Source organism: Macrotis lagotis, chromosome 5 (genome assembly GCF_037893015.1).
Source record: "Macrotis lagotis isolate mMagLag1 chromosome 5, bilby.v1.9.chrom.fasta, whole genome shotgun sequence".
NCBI classification, from domain to species: Eukaryota; Metazoa; Chordata; class Mammalia; order Peramelemorphia; family Peramelidae; genus Macrotis; species Macrotis lagotis.
Window position 1 is genome coordinate 76,067,555 of NC_133662.1, and position 15,617 is coordinate 76,083,171.

The 15,617-nt window shown below is 38.6% G+C and overlaps 1 protein-coding gene across 4 annotated transcripts in view; it reads right to left on the reverse strand.

The window, feature by feature from the left end:
* The window catches only part of CEP162 (centrosomal protein 162), a 134,541-nt gene that overhangs the window by 60,329 nt on the left and 58,595 nt on the right, over positions 1-15,617 (reverse strand). Inside the window, exon 1 of one of the 4 annotated variants that reach the window (XM_074187095.1) lies at positions 8,814-8,924. The exons of the other annotated variants lie outside the window; for them this stretch is intronic. Within the exon in view, the coding sequence (XP_074043196.1) occupies positions 8,814-8,871 (58 nt within the window). The 5' untranslated portion in view covers positions 8,872-8,924. Of the gene's footprint in view, positions 1-8,813; positions 8,925-15,617 lie in introns of those variants that run through there. 4 annotated transcript variants of the gene reach the window in all.

A 15,617-nucleotide genomic window follows, 5' to 3' on the forward strand; every position in this document is an offset into this window, starting at 1 on the left:
AGAGATGTTTTGCAATGGATTAGTATAAGTTGTAAAAGACAGAGAGTAGAGAAAACAAAATAGAGACTTCCAGAGTCAGGGAAGAAAATAGGTACCAGAGAAGAGATCTGAGGTTACATGGCATTGTTGGTCCCTGACAGTCTGGTTGGTGTCCAGAGTAGTCTTGAATGGGAAGAAATTATTTGAAGTCAAAGATTTGTAATTCATCTAATATTTATCACAGGGATTATAAAGTTGAAGAGCTAGAATTGGTGGGAACTAGAGTTCATCTAGGCCAACCACCATATTTTATGGATGAGGAAACTGAAGTCAAGAGAGATTAAACCACTGTTCAAAATCACACAGATAAGTCAGTGGCAGGTGTGATTCAAACGCAATTCCCATGACTCCATGTTCAGTTCCTCAGGGATTGATGAGAGCTTATGGAATAAGCATTTTTGGACAAGGCTAATATGAAAATATTTCCTTTTCTTCGGGGATAGAAAAGGAGAGGAGAAAAAAAAGCTTGATAATTGAAAAATATTTCAAATAAATATCTGAATTTAAATGAATTTAGTTAAGCTGTGGTATCAGGTGAAAAAAAACGACATATTTGAGGCCATGTATTTAAAGGTAAATAACTAATCTCCTTTACTCCTTTTCTCTCTGAAAAGTATTTTATCTTTCAATAGTCTCTCAAGAAGAAACTGAGAAAGTTTTCTTGTGTATTATATTTTGAGTTATGCGATTTATGTATCATATTCCTCTTTAGAGTGTGAGCTCTCTATGAGAACTGGAACCATGCCCTAGTTAATAATTTTAATGCATAGTATAGAACTCAGCAAAAAGCAGCAACCTGATACAATTTAGCTGAAGTTAATGAAATGTTCACTCATCACTACGGAGGATCAATTAGTCAAATAATGGACATAAAATTTCAATTTCAGAAAAAATGTCTACTTCCAGTTGCAAGATGTCTTCTTAATTTCACAGCTTATAGGCAGACAGTATTGCCAGAGGAGCCCATGTGTTAAAAAGATGGATCTTTATTTCAAAGAAGAGCTTAGGGCAACTAAAAGTTCCCCAAAGTCAATGCACAATTCCCCAAATGTAATACAGCCTTCTCTTTTCCTCTTCTTCAATTTTAGACCAATCACTATACAACAAGAGTTTATTAAAGATAAACATCAAATCTTAAAGGTTATATCTGTTGAAGTAAACACCAATTTGGACAGCAGTAGTCTTTATCCATTTTTTTTAGGTTTTTTTGCAAGGCAATGGAGTTAAGTGGCTTGCCCAAGGTCACACAGCTAGGCAATTATTAAGTGTCTGTGGCCTGGTTTGAACTCAGGTACTCCTGACTCCAGCATCAGTGCTCTATCTACTGCGCCACCTAGCTACCCCCATTGTTTTTTTCCTATGGAATAGTCAGGTCTAACTTGATTAATGACTTTTCTAATTTTCTAATAAGGCTTCTGCAATCATCACAATATTACCTACAAAGAGGAGCATCTGGAGAGCCTTACCATCTGCATGGAATCCCTCCTTCACTTAGAATTTACAATGAACATCTCCCATAACAATGACAAGCACCTTTGGTGAACAGATATCTCTTTACTCCTTGAATAACAAATATTAGTCATGGAACTTTATTTCTCAGTTATGTATTTCAAGGAATATTCTATGATTGAGACATATGCATAGCAGACAGCTTGTGGGAAGAACAAAATCCTTGAAGGCAGTGTTTTCCTTTAATTATTTTTCTAGGCAACAAACACCAAGTGAAGATAAAGTGAATTATTGGCATGCAAGCTGTTCAGAGAGGCATGGAGATTAGAGATGGAAAGTTGTATGGTATGTGAGAGAAAGCAAGTAAGCTAGCTTGGCAGTACTATAAGAGTATATAAAGGGTATATACTGTACAACAATTTTGCAAAGTTAGGATGGAGCTAGATTGTGGAAGGTCTTTAAAATGCCAAATAGAGGACTTTGTGTTTGATCTTAGAAGTAATGGGGAACCATAGGAGCAAAGAAGTGACAAAGTCATATTTGTGCTTTAAGAATATCACTTTGAGATATTTGGGTAGACTATAGAATAAATATAATGATGTGATCTGATTTAGCATTCCCTTTTTTAGACTGATGACTCACTTGTGTCTTATAACCCCATCAAGGAAGAAGAAAACAAGGCAAAAATGGTAAAGAGCCAAGGAAACTTTCTTTTCATTACTATATATGACTGGTTTATTAGCTTTGAAAATAGTTTCTTTTAAGAGGAGTTCTAGAAATGTTTTGAGCAAGGTAATTAATTTGAAAGACAATACTTATGAGGGCAATTAAATTCTGTTTGTGAACAAAAATTCTCAATATTATGTGGTGAACTCTCTTAATCAATGCTTAAAATAGCTAATAAATCTGAAAACGCACATATAAAAATTAGTGAAATCTCTTCTAAAGCAACATTCAGGAGGTGAGGAAAAAGTTTGATAATATAGATTCAGGATCAAAGTCAACTTTAAATAGTTTGACTAGTCAATACTGGCTTTAAGACTGTGAAATAACCATGTGGTGGGCCAAAGGGGCCTCACAAAAAAATAAGTCAGTCAACACTAAAAGCAGTGATCTCTTTTATTTGGTGTTTTTAAAGAGAAGAGATATAGAATACCTAGAGCTATATGTAGAACTTAAAGGTAGGGAATAAAAGGCAAAATGAGAGGGTAATTTTCACACCCAATGAGTGTAACTAGCACATCAAAACACAACTATTCTACAACTAAGGATAATCAACAGAATTGGGTCCTGGGCTTTCCAAGTTAAGAAACGAGGAAGAGACCTAGAAACACAGGTCCTGAAAAGTCAAAACTTAACATAGTATAGGAAGCAATATTACTATTAGGGACAGAGCTTATCCCTCAAGTCTTGCTTCTGGGACATTAGCACAGTTATAGCCTACTCAATTGAGTTGTGCAGGAGAGAGATGGAAAAACTTAAAAAATACCCAATTATCTTTTGAGGGAATACAGATTTTCTCATCTCATCATACACTCACCCTTTTTTCCCCTCTACTGTGGACACAAAATATCATAAAGGGGTATATATCATACAAACTGCCTCCTAGAGGAAGGTACCTTCAAGACAGGATAGGATCTCAGACTTGGTTGTCAATGTCTTTCATTATTGTGGCCCTCAAAAGTCATTCCTCTTCTGCTATTTGAGGTTAACTGAGGAGGTAAACATAACTATATTGGGTTTATTTGAACCAATTGCTAGGGTCCACAGCTGACACTAGAATTAGAATGAGTCAATGTTCAAAGAAATAGACCCTTTTATTTGGTATGTTTAAGGGAAGGACTTGTGACTTAAGTGATCTCAAGGGAAGAGAAGGTAGGTAAGTATATAACAAGAGAAGTATAAATATAAGGGCAGTTCAATGACTCCCTTACTTTGGAGCTGCCAGTACTTATACATCCAAATAAGTATATTCCACCAACTCTGCACCATGGTGCAGAATCTCAAATCTTCTAAAAGTAGAACTTGTGAAGTTTATACAACCAGAGATGTCACTAGGGAGGGTCAGGTATGATGAGTCTTTTGTAGATGGCAAATAGAGGGAGTCAAGAGTGGAATCCAATCCTGGGGGTTATATTTCAGTCATTATGGCATCTTCAGGATCAGAAAATGTTTGGGATACTGCAGGAAGGGGAAGGGTCTTATTCAAGTAAATCTCATTGGTATCCCATCTCTGAGGTCAGATAGAAAGATTGAAATCAGCAAAGAATTTGGAAATTTCTAGCCAGCAATGTTCCAAGTTCAGCAGAAAGGAAAGAGACAGACGGTTATGTAGAGGAAGACTAAGTCAGAAAAAAAATTGGATGCTTTCCTAGAGATTGAAAAATGAAAAATTCCATACAAATAAAACTGGAATAATGCATTTGAAAGGCAAGTATGCCTTATGTAACATTAGACTGTAAGAAGTTTCTGGTCCTAACCATATAAGCAGATCAAGAAAGTAGAAAGCTTCTTGTTTCATATAGAAAAACAAAGTAACAACTCTAATTGCTTTGCAAAACAGAAAATTTAAAATGAGAAAAAGAAGTCGGCATTCATTGCAGAGTGGTGGACTGAATAATGGTCTTTGACCCAGTATAGTTCTGACTTTAGTTCTAATCTCTGCCCAAGATGAGCTATGTGACCCTGGGTTTCCTCTCTGTACTCCAGGAATTTTTTCTAGATTCTGAGTTGCAAAATGAGCATTGGAAAAGGGAACCTCTTTACTGAGAGTATCCTACAACAATGAAATCACAGGCTGGGCACTAAAAAATGAGAAGAGGAGGCATCAAAATAGATATAAGTGTATCATTTTTTAAAGATTCCTTCAGGGGCGGCTAGGTGGCGTAGTGGATAAAGCACCGGCCTTGGAGTCAGGAGTACCTGGGTTCAAATCCGACCTCAGACACTTAATAATTACCTAGCTGTGTGGCCTTGGGCAAGCCACTTAACCCCATTTGCCTTGCAAAAAACCTAAAAACAAAAAACAAAAAACAAAAAAAAAGATTCCTTCAAAGAAAAGATGTTAAGATATAATTTAGGAATTTTGTGACCCTGATGACAACCATAAGTCATAAGCTAATGAAAGCCATAAGCTAACGAAAAAATAAGGTAAGAATTCTGAAGACAAGAACTTTGTATACATGTTTGATTTTTTTGCTGGAAGGAGCAGGAAGGAATATGCAATTTAATTATTATAGGGAATTTCAAATATGAAACCATCTTCCCTGATTAAGAGTTCCAGCAATTTGTCTTTAACTCCAATCTTAGAGAATTGCATGGGGAATTCAGTGGTTAAGTAACTTATCTCAGGTGGTGAGGACACATCAAAGACAATAAGTACTTGAACTCAAGCAGTCATGACTCTAAGACTTGGCTGTTAGGAAATTATGTCAAACTAAACATGATTTAAGGAGAAAAGTTATTTGTTTCATTCATATAAGGTTTAAAAACTTTATCTTATATAGTACATAAGTACATATTCTATGACTAATTTAGTATGAGTCCACTATTCTCTTTCGAAGAACAGAAGGGGGTAGCACACTGCTCGTTTTCTCAATGGGTGGTGGAGAGGCTTAAAGGGCACAGAATTTGGAAATCAAAAAAATTTTCCTAAATGAATGTTAAAAATAAGATTTTTTTTTACTTTTAAAGGAATGTCTGGCATAAAAATAAATAAAAAATAAAGAAGAACCTAAGTCTCTCTCATGGTTACTATGAAAAATTATATATGATAAAAAAATTCAGCTTTTATTTTGATTTATACCACTTTTCCAGAAAGTGAATCTGCTACAAGTGGGAGGTCTAAGAAGTATAGACATTTCCCACATAATTTTCACATTCTCAGCAACATTGTAAACACAAAACATAAACAGGAAAAATATGTGATTATAACACCACAGGCATTTTGAATTTAAGATTTTTCAAAAAATCACATCTGCTTTTTAATCATCATGTTTTTCCTTTTGGAGAAATAAAAACAACTCCACAGTGAGTAGAACTTATTAATCCACTTAAATACTACTGTTACTGAATTAACATTAAAGAACCAAATTATTCTCTCAAATTTTATGCCAAAGGTTTTAAAAATCCAGGGAAAATTCAATGCAATTTAAAATTTACTAAACATTTATTAAGTGATAGCACAATTACTGAAGATACAAAAACAAAAATGAAAAATAAATCCCTTTCCCTCAAGGAACTTATAATTTATTGAAGCTTGAAAACAGACATAGATAAGTAGTATAGCAGGATAGCAGGATAGCAGGAAAGGGGAGAGAGGGAGGGAGAGAGGGAGGGAGGGAGGGAGGGAGGGAGAGAGAGAGACAGAGAGAGCTGATACTATTAATTTTGGGAAGTGTGTGTGTGTGTGTGTGGGGGGGAGTGTTTGGTAGGAGAGAAGAGGAAAACATTCCAGGCATGTAAAAGGCAGAGAAAAGAGATAAAATGCCGAGTTCAGGGCACAAAAAGGTCACTTTGGTTGAAATATAAAATCTGTGAAAGGTAGTGAAAGTGAAAAATTTTAGAAGCAGGTATGAACCAGATTGGAATACTTAGAAATCCCAAGAGGCAAGAGAAAAGAAATGAAGGCTTCTGAGCACAGGAATTACATGGTATAACATATCTGTGCCTTAAGAAGATTATGTTGGCAGTGGTGGAGGATGGAATGCAAAGGGGAGAAAATGGAAGTAAAATTAATCAGGAGCTCTGGAAATAGTCTAGGGTGACATCTAGGATGGTGGCTGTATTTGTAGCAAGAAGAAAGACATGAAATATGAAATACGAAACCCAATTATTGGAAGCTATTCGGTTAATGCATTAGGTTAGAAAGAATAATCAAGGATAATCTCAAGGTTGAAAACTTTGAACAATTTGAAGGATTATGATATCCTTGGCAGAAACAGCTAATTTGGAGGAGAAGTAGTTTTAAAGAGGAAGATAATGAGTTTGATTTTGGAAATAATGAACTTGAGATATTAAGGCCATCAAGGTGAAGCTGTGCAGCTGTGCACCAGACTTCATGAGAAAGATTAGAATACAGGAGACTGGTGAAGAAAAAGGATGGCATCAAGCAATCAACTTTTTCTGTGATCAGCTCTCTCCAAATCCTCAAACTTCCAGACACCTCTTTATTGGCATCTCCTTCCCTGTTATTCTCTCCTTTAGGGTTTCAGAATACCTGCTTGACCAATCCTTTTTTGTCTCCTTCACTGGATTTTTACCCATCCACACCTGTTAGCTATGAGTATCCCTGAAGGGTCTGTCCTGGGTCTTCTTTTCTTCCTCTGTTTTACTTGGTGATCTCATCAGTTCCTATGGTTTCAATTATCATTTGTGCACAGATGACTCAGATCTACTTGTCTAGTCCTAATTTCCTTTCTGATCTCCAATTCATATTCCCCAAGTACTTTTCCTTTTTTTTTTAACTTTCTTTTTAATTTTAGGCAATGGGGTTAAGTGGCTTGTCCAAGGCCACACAGCTAGGTAATTGTAAAGTGTCTGAGGCCACATTTGAACTCAAGTACTCCTGACTCCAGGGCTGGTGCTCTATCCACTGTGCCACCTAGCCGCTCTACCCCAAGTACTTTTGAGATATCTTGAACTGTATCTTAAATTCAACATGTCCAAAAATGAACTAATCATCTTTCCCCCAAAACTCTCCTCTCTTTCCTAACTTTTCTACTGCTGTTAAAGGTACTGATTGGTTGCTGTCCTTTGTTTTTTGGAGGGGAACAAATTAAAATATATAGTGATATATAGTTAGAGTCAAGTTACAATGTGTCCAACTGTGGCTGATCAGACCAATATGAGCTTGGAATGTTCCACCATAGGTTGGCCATATAATAGGCCATTTGACTGGAAATGTGCATTTTTGTATTTCATCTGAACTACTGTAATTCTGCTTTGCTCATAGAGCACAATACCATATATTGGCTGGTTCTGGGCCAGTGTCTCCCATATAGCACAATCAATTCCAATGTTCTTAGTTTTTTTTTTTGTTTTTTTTTTGCAAGGCAAATGGGGTTAAGTGGCTTGCCCAAGGCCACACAGCTGGGTAATTATTAAGTGTGTAAGGCTGGATTTGAACTCAGGTACTCCTGACTCCAGGGCTGGTGCTCTATCCAACCCAATTCCAATGTTCTTAAGAGAGACTTTGTATGGCTTTTTCTGACCCCTCTTTGAGTACTTGCCCTATGTGAATTCTCCATAAAGTCTTCTTGGCAAATGTACAATTGGCATTATAACAATGTGGATGTGGTTAGAACAATGGAGTTAATGTTATCTGAAATAGAGTTTGGATGCTTGGCAGTTTAGATTGAGAAAGGATCTCAGTGTCTGGTATCCTTACCCTGGCAGGTAATCTTCAGAATCTTCCTAAGAGAATTCAAATGGAAGAGATTTAATTTTCTCAATGGCACTGGTAGACTCCAGGTTTCACAAGCATACAGCAATAAGGTCAGCATAAAGGCTCTGTGGACTTCAAACTGGTAGCCATGCAATATCTCTTCTCTCCTACATTTTCCCTTTGGAGTCTCCCAAAACACTGACTAGCTCTGGCAATGTGTGTGTCAACCTCATTACCAATGTGCACCTCCTAGGAAAGTACGCTGCAAGATAAGCAAACTTATCCATGATATTCAAAACTTCTCCATTTGCTGTAATCAGTGTTTCTACACATGGATGGTGTGGTGCTGGCTGATGGAGCACCTGTGTTTTCCTGTTAGAGAAAAATTGGCACAAGCAGCAGAGAATCCAAAGCATCTGCAAACAAAAAGGTCATGCACCAACACTCCTTTCCCGTTAGTTTTAGCTTGTAGACTTTTCAAGTTGAGGAGTTTACCATCAGTGCAGTAACTGACTTGGATACTGTATTCATCCTCATTGAAAATGTTTGAAAACATGGCTGAAAACATCATGCTAAAAAAGCATGGGAGCAAGGACACAGTTTATTTCACTTCACTAGATTAAAGATACTACCATTCTTCTAAATCACCAGACTCACAATCTAGATACCATCTTAAACTCCTCATTCTCATTCCCCACATCCAATCAGACATCACTCATAACCATTCCTCAAAATTCTGTGGCAACAGGCAAGTGATGAAGCAGCAGGTACAGATACTGGGAGCTATAGTTACAACCCTGCACACAGGCAGTCCAGGTCATAGGGCTGTTTCCCCACTGAAAGCAGCAGTGGGATTCAGCAGCCCTTTTAAGGATCATACTGCTCACCACCTGAGGCAAGGAAGGGGCCAGAAAAGATGCCCTAAAAATTGTCTGCTTACCTGGCCTGATTACCACAGCAGGTGAGGAATCCCAGTCTGGTTGCGACATAAAAATCATCTACAAAAATTTCTTCAAAGAAGATTCCACTCATGGAATGTGTGCACACTCATAGATCCAACAGACCTGAAAGATGAACAACTCTTCTGAGAGAACTCAGCAGGTATGGTACCCAAATAGCAGTCTTGATGAAACAAGGCTAGTAAATGAAGGCCAGCTTACTGAAATCAGAGCTGGATATACATTTTTCTGGCTTGGTCACAATGAAAGCGAATGCCTTGGGGCAGCTAGATAGCGTAGTGGATAAAGCACCGGCCCTGGAGTCAGGAGTACCTCGGTTCAAATCTGGTCTCAGACACTTAATAATTACCTAGCTGTGTGTGTGGCCTTGGGCAAGCCACTTAACTCCGTTTGCCTTGCAAAAAAACCTAAAAAAAAAAAGGGAACACCTTGAAGCTGGGGTAGGTTTTAAAATCAAAACTAATCTAGGCAACACCCTCGAATGCCTATCAAAAGGAGAGAAAGATAGGTTCATGACAATGAGATTTGCCACTTCCTGGAAAATGCCATGTCACCATCATCAGTGCCTATGCTCCCATCATGATGAACACTGATGAAGTTAAAGAAAAATTTTGCGAAGACCTGAAGGTCTTTCATCAACGTATCAAAGGAGGACAAGCTTATAATTCTTGGTGACTCTAATGCTACAGTAGGCTCAGATTACCAGATGTGCAGGGAATCCTTGGGAGAAAGGAGTTGGAAATAGCAATAGCAATGATAACCCTCTACTAAAGACCTTCTCATGGCAACCCATGACCTTCTCATCACAAATACTGTCGTCCATTTACTTAAATGCAATAAAACTTCCTATATGCACCCTCATAGTAAACACTGGCATCTATCAGACTATGTGATTGTAAGAGGCAGACAAGATGTCAGTGACAAAAGCAATGTGTGGTGCAGAGTGCTGAACTGATCACAGATTCATCCTCTCAAAGCAAAATATTCACATTCAACCAAGTGGCAGTGACTCTAAAGCAAAATGAATACTGGAAGAATTAATGTCAAGAGATTAGAGTGTCTGGGAACAGTTTGTTGTTAACTTGGAGGGAAAACTGAGCCAACACACAGTTGGCAATAGTGGAGCAGAGGAGTGGGCAGCTTTCAGAGATCTGGCATACAGCACTGCATTTGCTCATCTGGGCCAGAACACTTGAAAAGACCAAGATTGGTTTGATGGAAATGATGGGGAAATACAGAAGCTGCTAAATGAAGAGAACTCCACAGGGTTTACTAGCAGGATAGTTCATCCTTTTCTAAGAAGGAGTATTTAATTCCATCAAAAGGAAAGTATAAGTGAAGCTTAGAGAGATGCAGGACTCTTGGCTCAATAAGAAGGCAGAAAAATTCAATTTTTGCAGACAGTAATAAACCAAAATGCTTTTATGATACCCTGAAGGCTATTTAAGGACCAAAGATATATGGTGCATCTCAACTACTGAGCTGATGGATCCACATTGATTAAAAATAGAGATGATCCTAGAGAAGTGGGCTGAACACTTCCATTGTGTTCTTAACAGAGTATCATCAATCAATGTAGGCACCGCTGAGACTGTTTATCTCAAATTGAAGTCAATCAGTCCCTATGTGAAGTTCCAACTGAAGAAGAGGCTTTGAATGCTATTAGGCTACTTTCAAGTGGCAAAGCACCAGATGCTGATTCTATTCCAGCACCATTCTATTCCATGGGGGGTGGGGGTTCATTGCTCATCCAAAAACCGAAATTTTCTAAGTTACATGGCATGATGAGGTTCTCCCCTGAAGAATTCAAGGATACCTCCATTGTCCATCTCTATAAAGATAAAGGGAATAGATTGTTTTGTGACAATCACAGGGGTATTTCTCTTTAAGCCACTGATGGTAAGATTCTTGCCAAAGTCCTTCTCAATAGGTTGAATTTCTTTACCTGGAAGATGATCACCTCCCTAAGAACCAGCGTGGCTTCAGAAAGGGTTGAGGAACAGCAGATATGATGTTTGCTGCCTGACAACTCCAGGAAAATTGACAGAAACAGAACAAAGGTCTGTATATTTGACAAAGGCCTTTGACAGTGTCAGTCTTGAGGGTTTATGGAAAAATGTCAAAATTTGGTTGCCCAGAGAAGTTCATCAGTATTGTACGTCAGTTACATAATGGATGGTATGCATGCCTGGGTTCTGGATAGTGGACAATATTCCCAAGATTTCTCAGTCACCAATGGAAGAAAAAAAAACAAGGATGTGTCCTTGTATGCTCCCATACTTTTTAGTACGATGTTTTCAGTCATGTTATCAAAGGCCTTCACTGATGATGAACATGGTTTCAAGGTCAGCCACCACATTGATGGCAAATTCTTCAACTTGAAAAGACTAAAAGCCAAGATCAAAGTAGAGGAAGATCATCTTCTGTGCACTCAATGCAGCCTCTGAAGCTGAGATGTAACAAAGTATGTATCGATTTTCTGCTGTTTGTACTAATTTTGGTTTAACAACACCAAAAAACCACAGGTGCTCCATCAGCCAGTATCACATCATCCTTACATGGAACTACTGATTACAGCAAAAGGAGAAGTTCTGAGTACTGTAGACAAGTTCACTTACCTTGGCAGTGTCCTTTCTTTTGTTCTTTTTTTTATATTTATTTATTCTCATTTTGTACAAATAATGTTTTTTTATACATTAATAAAATATTCTTGTTTAAGAGTAAACAAAATACCCCCTTCCCCCCCCCCCAAAATAGACTCGTTTGAGCGATAAAGTAAAGGGGAGAGAAAAAATTAAAATTAAAATTAAAAAAATAATAGTAATAATTGTAGGTATGGCCAGGTGGTGCAGTGGATGGAGCACCAGCCCTGGAGCCAGGAGCACCTGAGCCCATATCCGGCCCGTACACCCAACAATCACCCAGCTGTGTGGCATGCAAGCCACCCCAACCCCACTGCCCTGCAAAAAACCAAAAAAAGAAAAAAAAAAAGACCCCAAATAAAATAAAATAGTAATAATAGTAGGGGTGGCTGGGTGGCGGACAGAGCACTGATCCTTGAGCCTGGAGCACCTGGGTCCAAATCTGGCCTGACACCCAATGGTCACCCTGCTATGTGGCCCTAGGCAGGCCACCCAGCACCATTTGCCCTTCACCCCTCCTCAAAATAATAATAACAAAAAATGTGCTTCAGTCTGTGTTCCAACACCATCAACTGTCACAGGTGGATCACATTCTTTATGATAAGTTCATCACAAAAGTTACTTCCACATTTTTCCACCTTTTCCATTGCTGATCACAACTCCCTCCTTTGGTATTTCTCCACTACCATGTACTATATTTTCTCTATCCTTTCACTCTGACTCTGCTGTAGGGTAGCTGAGTGGCGCATCAGACAGATCTCTGGCCCTGGGGCCAATAGGCCCCGAGCCCCCCTACCACCTCTTAGGCCCAGCATCTACCTGGCCCTATGGTCCCGGACAGGCCATCCAATCCCAGCCTCTTACAAGAAAATCTGTTATATCTGACCACTCTCCCCCCCATGGTCCATCCGCTCCTCCATCATTCACAACCCCACCCCTTCCCCTTGTCCCTCTTCTGGCAGTGTCCTTTCTAAGGAAGTATATATTGACAATGAGGTTGACATTCGAATTGCCAGAGCTAGCTCAGTATTTGGGAGACTCCGAAATAAAGAAGTGGAGAGAAGAGGTCTTAGACTGATTACCAAACTGAAGATCTACAGAGCCACTGTGCTGACCACATTCCTATATACCTGTGAAACTTGGGACAGTCTACCAGTACCATGCCAGGAAACTGAATCACTTTCATTTAAATTGTCTTAGGAAGATTCAGAAGATAATCTGGCAGGAGAAGGTACCAGACACAGATCTTTCCTTGAACTAAACTACCTAGCTTTCCAACATTACTACAAAGAGTGCAACTACAATGGGCCGAACTCATTGTTAGAATGCTAGACATATGCTTGCCAAAAAACCCATTTTATGGAGAACTCACAAAGAACTTACAGAAGAAGTGATAGGGAGACACCCTGAAGGTCTCACTGAAGAACTTTAGAACTGATTGTACAACATGGGAGACATTGGCACAGGACTGCACAGCATGGCATGTCCTCATGAGTGAGAGTGCTGCACCCCATGAGGAAGGCAGAATTGCCACAGCTCAAAGAAAACGTGACATCTATAAGTTTAGAGTACCCACCCCAGGTGTTCACATGGACTATTTGTGCACAACCTATGATAGAGCATTCCAAGCTCATGTTGGTCTGACTGGCCCCAGACACACTATAATTTGTCTTAAACATGGTGATGTCATTTCATTCTTCTTCAATAACAAAGGAAAAGAACCCATACCCAACCAATACACAAGTTCTGTTGTTTCTGCCCCCTTATTTGATCAGTCCTCAGATGGTCCTCATCACCTCTAGCATATAACATCTTGCTGGCTGGTCTCTCTGCCTCAGGTCTCTTTTCACTCTAGTCCAGCCTCCAATAGCTATCAAATTGATCTTCTGTAAATGCAGACCTAACCCTCTCTCCTCCTTATCCCACCCTGAGTCATTCTAGCCAATTACCCAAATCTGTAAACTCCTGTGGCTCCCTAATACTTCAAAAATCAAATATAAAATATTTGACTTTCTAAGTCCTACTTAGAATCCAGCTACTTCCTCCCTAGTTGGTCTTTTTAACCCTTGTTTACTATCACCCTGACCCTACTTCTCCAGTCTAGGGGCACTGACTTCCTTGCTGTTCCTACAGAAAGATATTTCATTTTCCAGTTCTAGGCATTTACTCTAACCGACTCCCCCCCGACCTCATGCATCGAGGGTTCTCCCTCTTCATCTCTGCCTCCAGGCTTTCCTGCCTTTCTTCAACTCTTACCTATCTAACCTAAGTGAGAGTGACTTCAAACTGTGCCCTGGGAAAGACCTAGATTGAAAAAGTCAAGGTCTCCCAATGCATCCAGGGCCATACTGACTCTGGAGGAGAAAGTAAGCCTAGTGACTTTGCACAGCTCACTTGCATGGCATGGCCTCACCTCCATAGTCTTTCTTAATTCTAGGGCATAACTTCTAGGGAGTCTTTCATACTTAAGCTGTATATGGCTTGTCTGCACATAGGTGTCTGCACCTCCTCTGGATGGGGAGCTCCTTGAGAGCAGGGGCCATCACGGATTTCCTCTGCATTCCTAGTTTTTAGCATAGTATTTGGCACTTATGTTTACTGACTGAATGACTTTAAAGCAACCTCTGTTTCCTTCTATGAGACTAGATTACTATTTTTATTGTAATATGGTCTCCAAATGTATTTACTATTTCTGTTTTTTTTTTTGGCAAGGCAATGGGGTTAAGTGCCTTGCCCAAGGCCACACAGCTAGGTAATTATTAAGTGTCCAAGGCTGTATTTGAACTCAGGTACTCCTGACTCCAGTGCTGGTGCTCTAACCACTGCACCACCTAGCCACCCCTATTTCTGTCTTTTTATAATTATTTCTATTATCTCTGTGCTCTGCTACACAGTTAATTTTTTTAAAAAGTCTATGTGGTATTGAGAAATACTTATTTTCTTTAGAGATTCCACTTAGAAGATACACAATCTTTCAATTATAGTTATAACAACACTTTGCTTTAATTATCATCATTAATGGCTAACATTTACCTTATACTTTAAGGTGTGTATTGACACATTTTACAAATATAATCTGATTTGACCAACTCTGTGAGGTAGGGCTTAGATGCATTTTTATAGACTCTTATTGGGTTACTGTATGTGTTTTATAATTCAGTTGATTTTTCCTTTACAAATGTAGGTGTTAAGGCACTTGGAACATGTAATTTTAATATTGATATTAGTTTGGTATCTATGATTCCTTTCAGCATAATATAATTATCTTTATCATAATATTGTGAATTTATGTTTTGTTTTATCTTACAGCAGAATTACAAAGCTTGCTTTTTGACTTCACCTCATGCACAGTAAATTTTACATCAGTTTCTCATTTTTATTCTGTCTTGAATCCTAGATGTGGTTCTTGTAACTTCTAAGGACTCAGTTTTCTTTTTTAATCTATCACTCTTATTGTGTGTGTGGGGGGGGGGATTGGATTGTATATAATTAACATCACTGTCTTTTCCTTCTCTTCTAGATTGTGCTTTACTTCAGGATATTTATAATTCCCATCAACTGTTCTTGCTTTTGCTTCTTTGAAGAGACTGGCTATCATGGATTCAAGTTTTTATTTTACTTTTTAAAATTTTACTAATTATTTCTGTTGTGTAGACCATAAATTCTGCTGCTTGTTTCCTTTTAACTTCTTCTTTTCTTTTTTTTTTTAAAGTTTTTTTTTTGCAAGGCAACGGGGTTAAGTGGCTTGCCCAGGGCCACACACACAGCTAGGTAATTATTATTAAGTGTCTCAGGCCGGATTTGAACTCAGGTACTCCTGACTCCAGGGCTGATGCTCTATCCACTGTGCCACCTAGTCGACCCTGCTTTTAACTTCTTACAAGATTCCTATTTCTCTCTTGAACCACTTGGGAATGTCTTGCAGCAATTCTAGGCTCCCTTGGAAATACACAGGGTTCTAGAGATGTTAGCAATCTTTTAGATGTTGTGGTAGCTTTCTATTTGAATATGTTCACTGTTGATTTATTCACTTATGCTTTACAAGTATATTTCGAGTAAGTTTTTTCTCTTGAAATTGTTAGTGATTTTAGTCTTTTTTTTCCTTCTATTATTCTATAATTCCCTTTCCAACTCCCCTTTTGA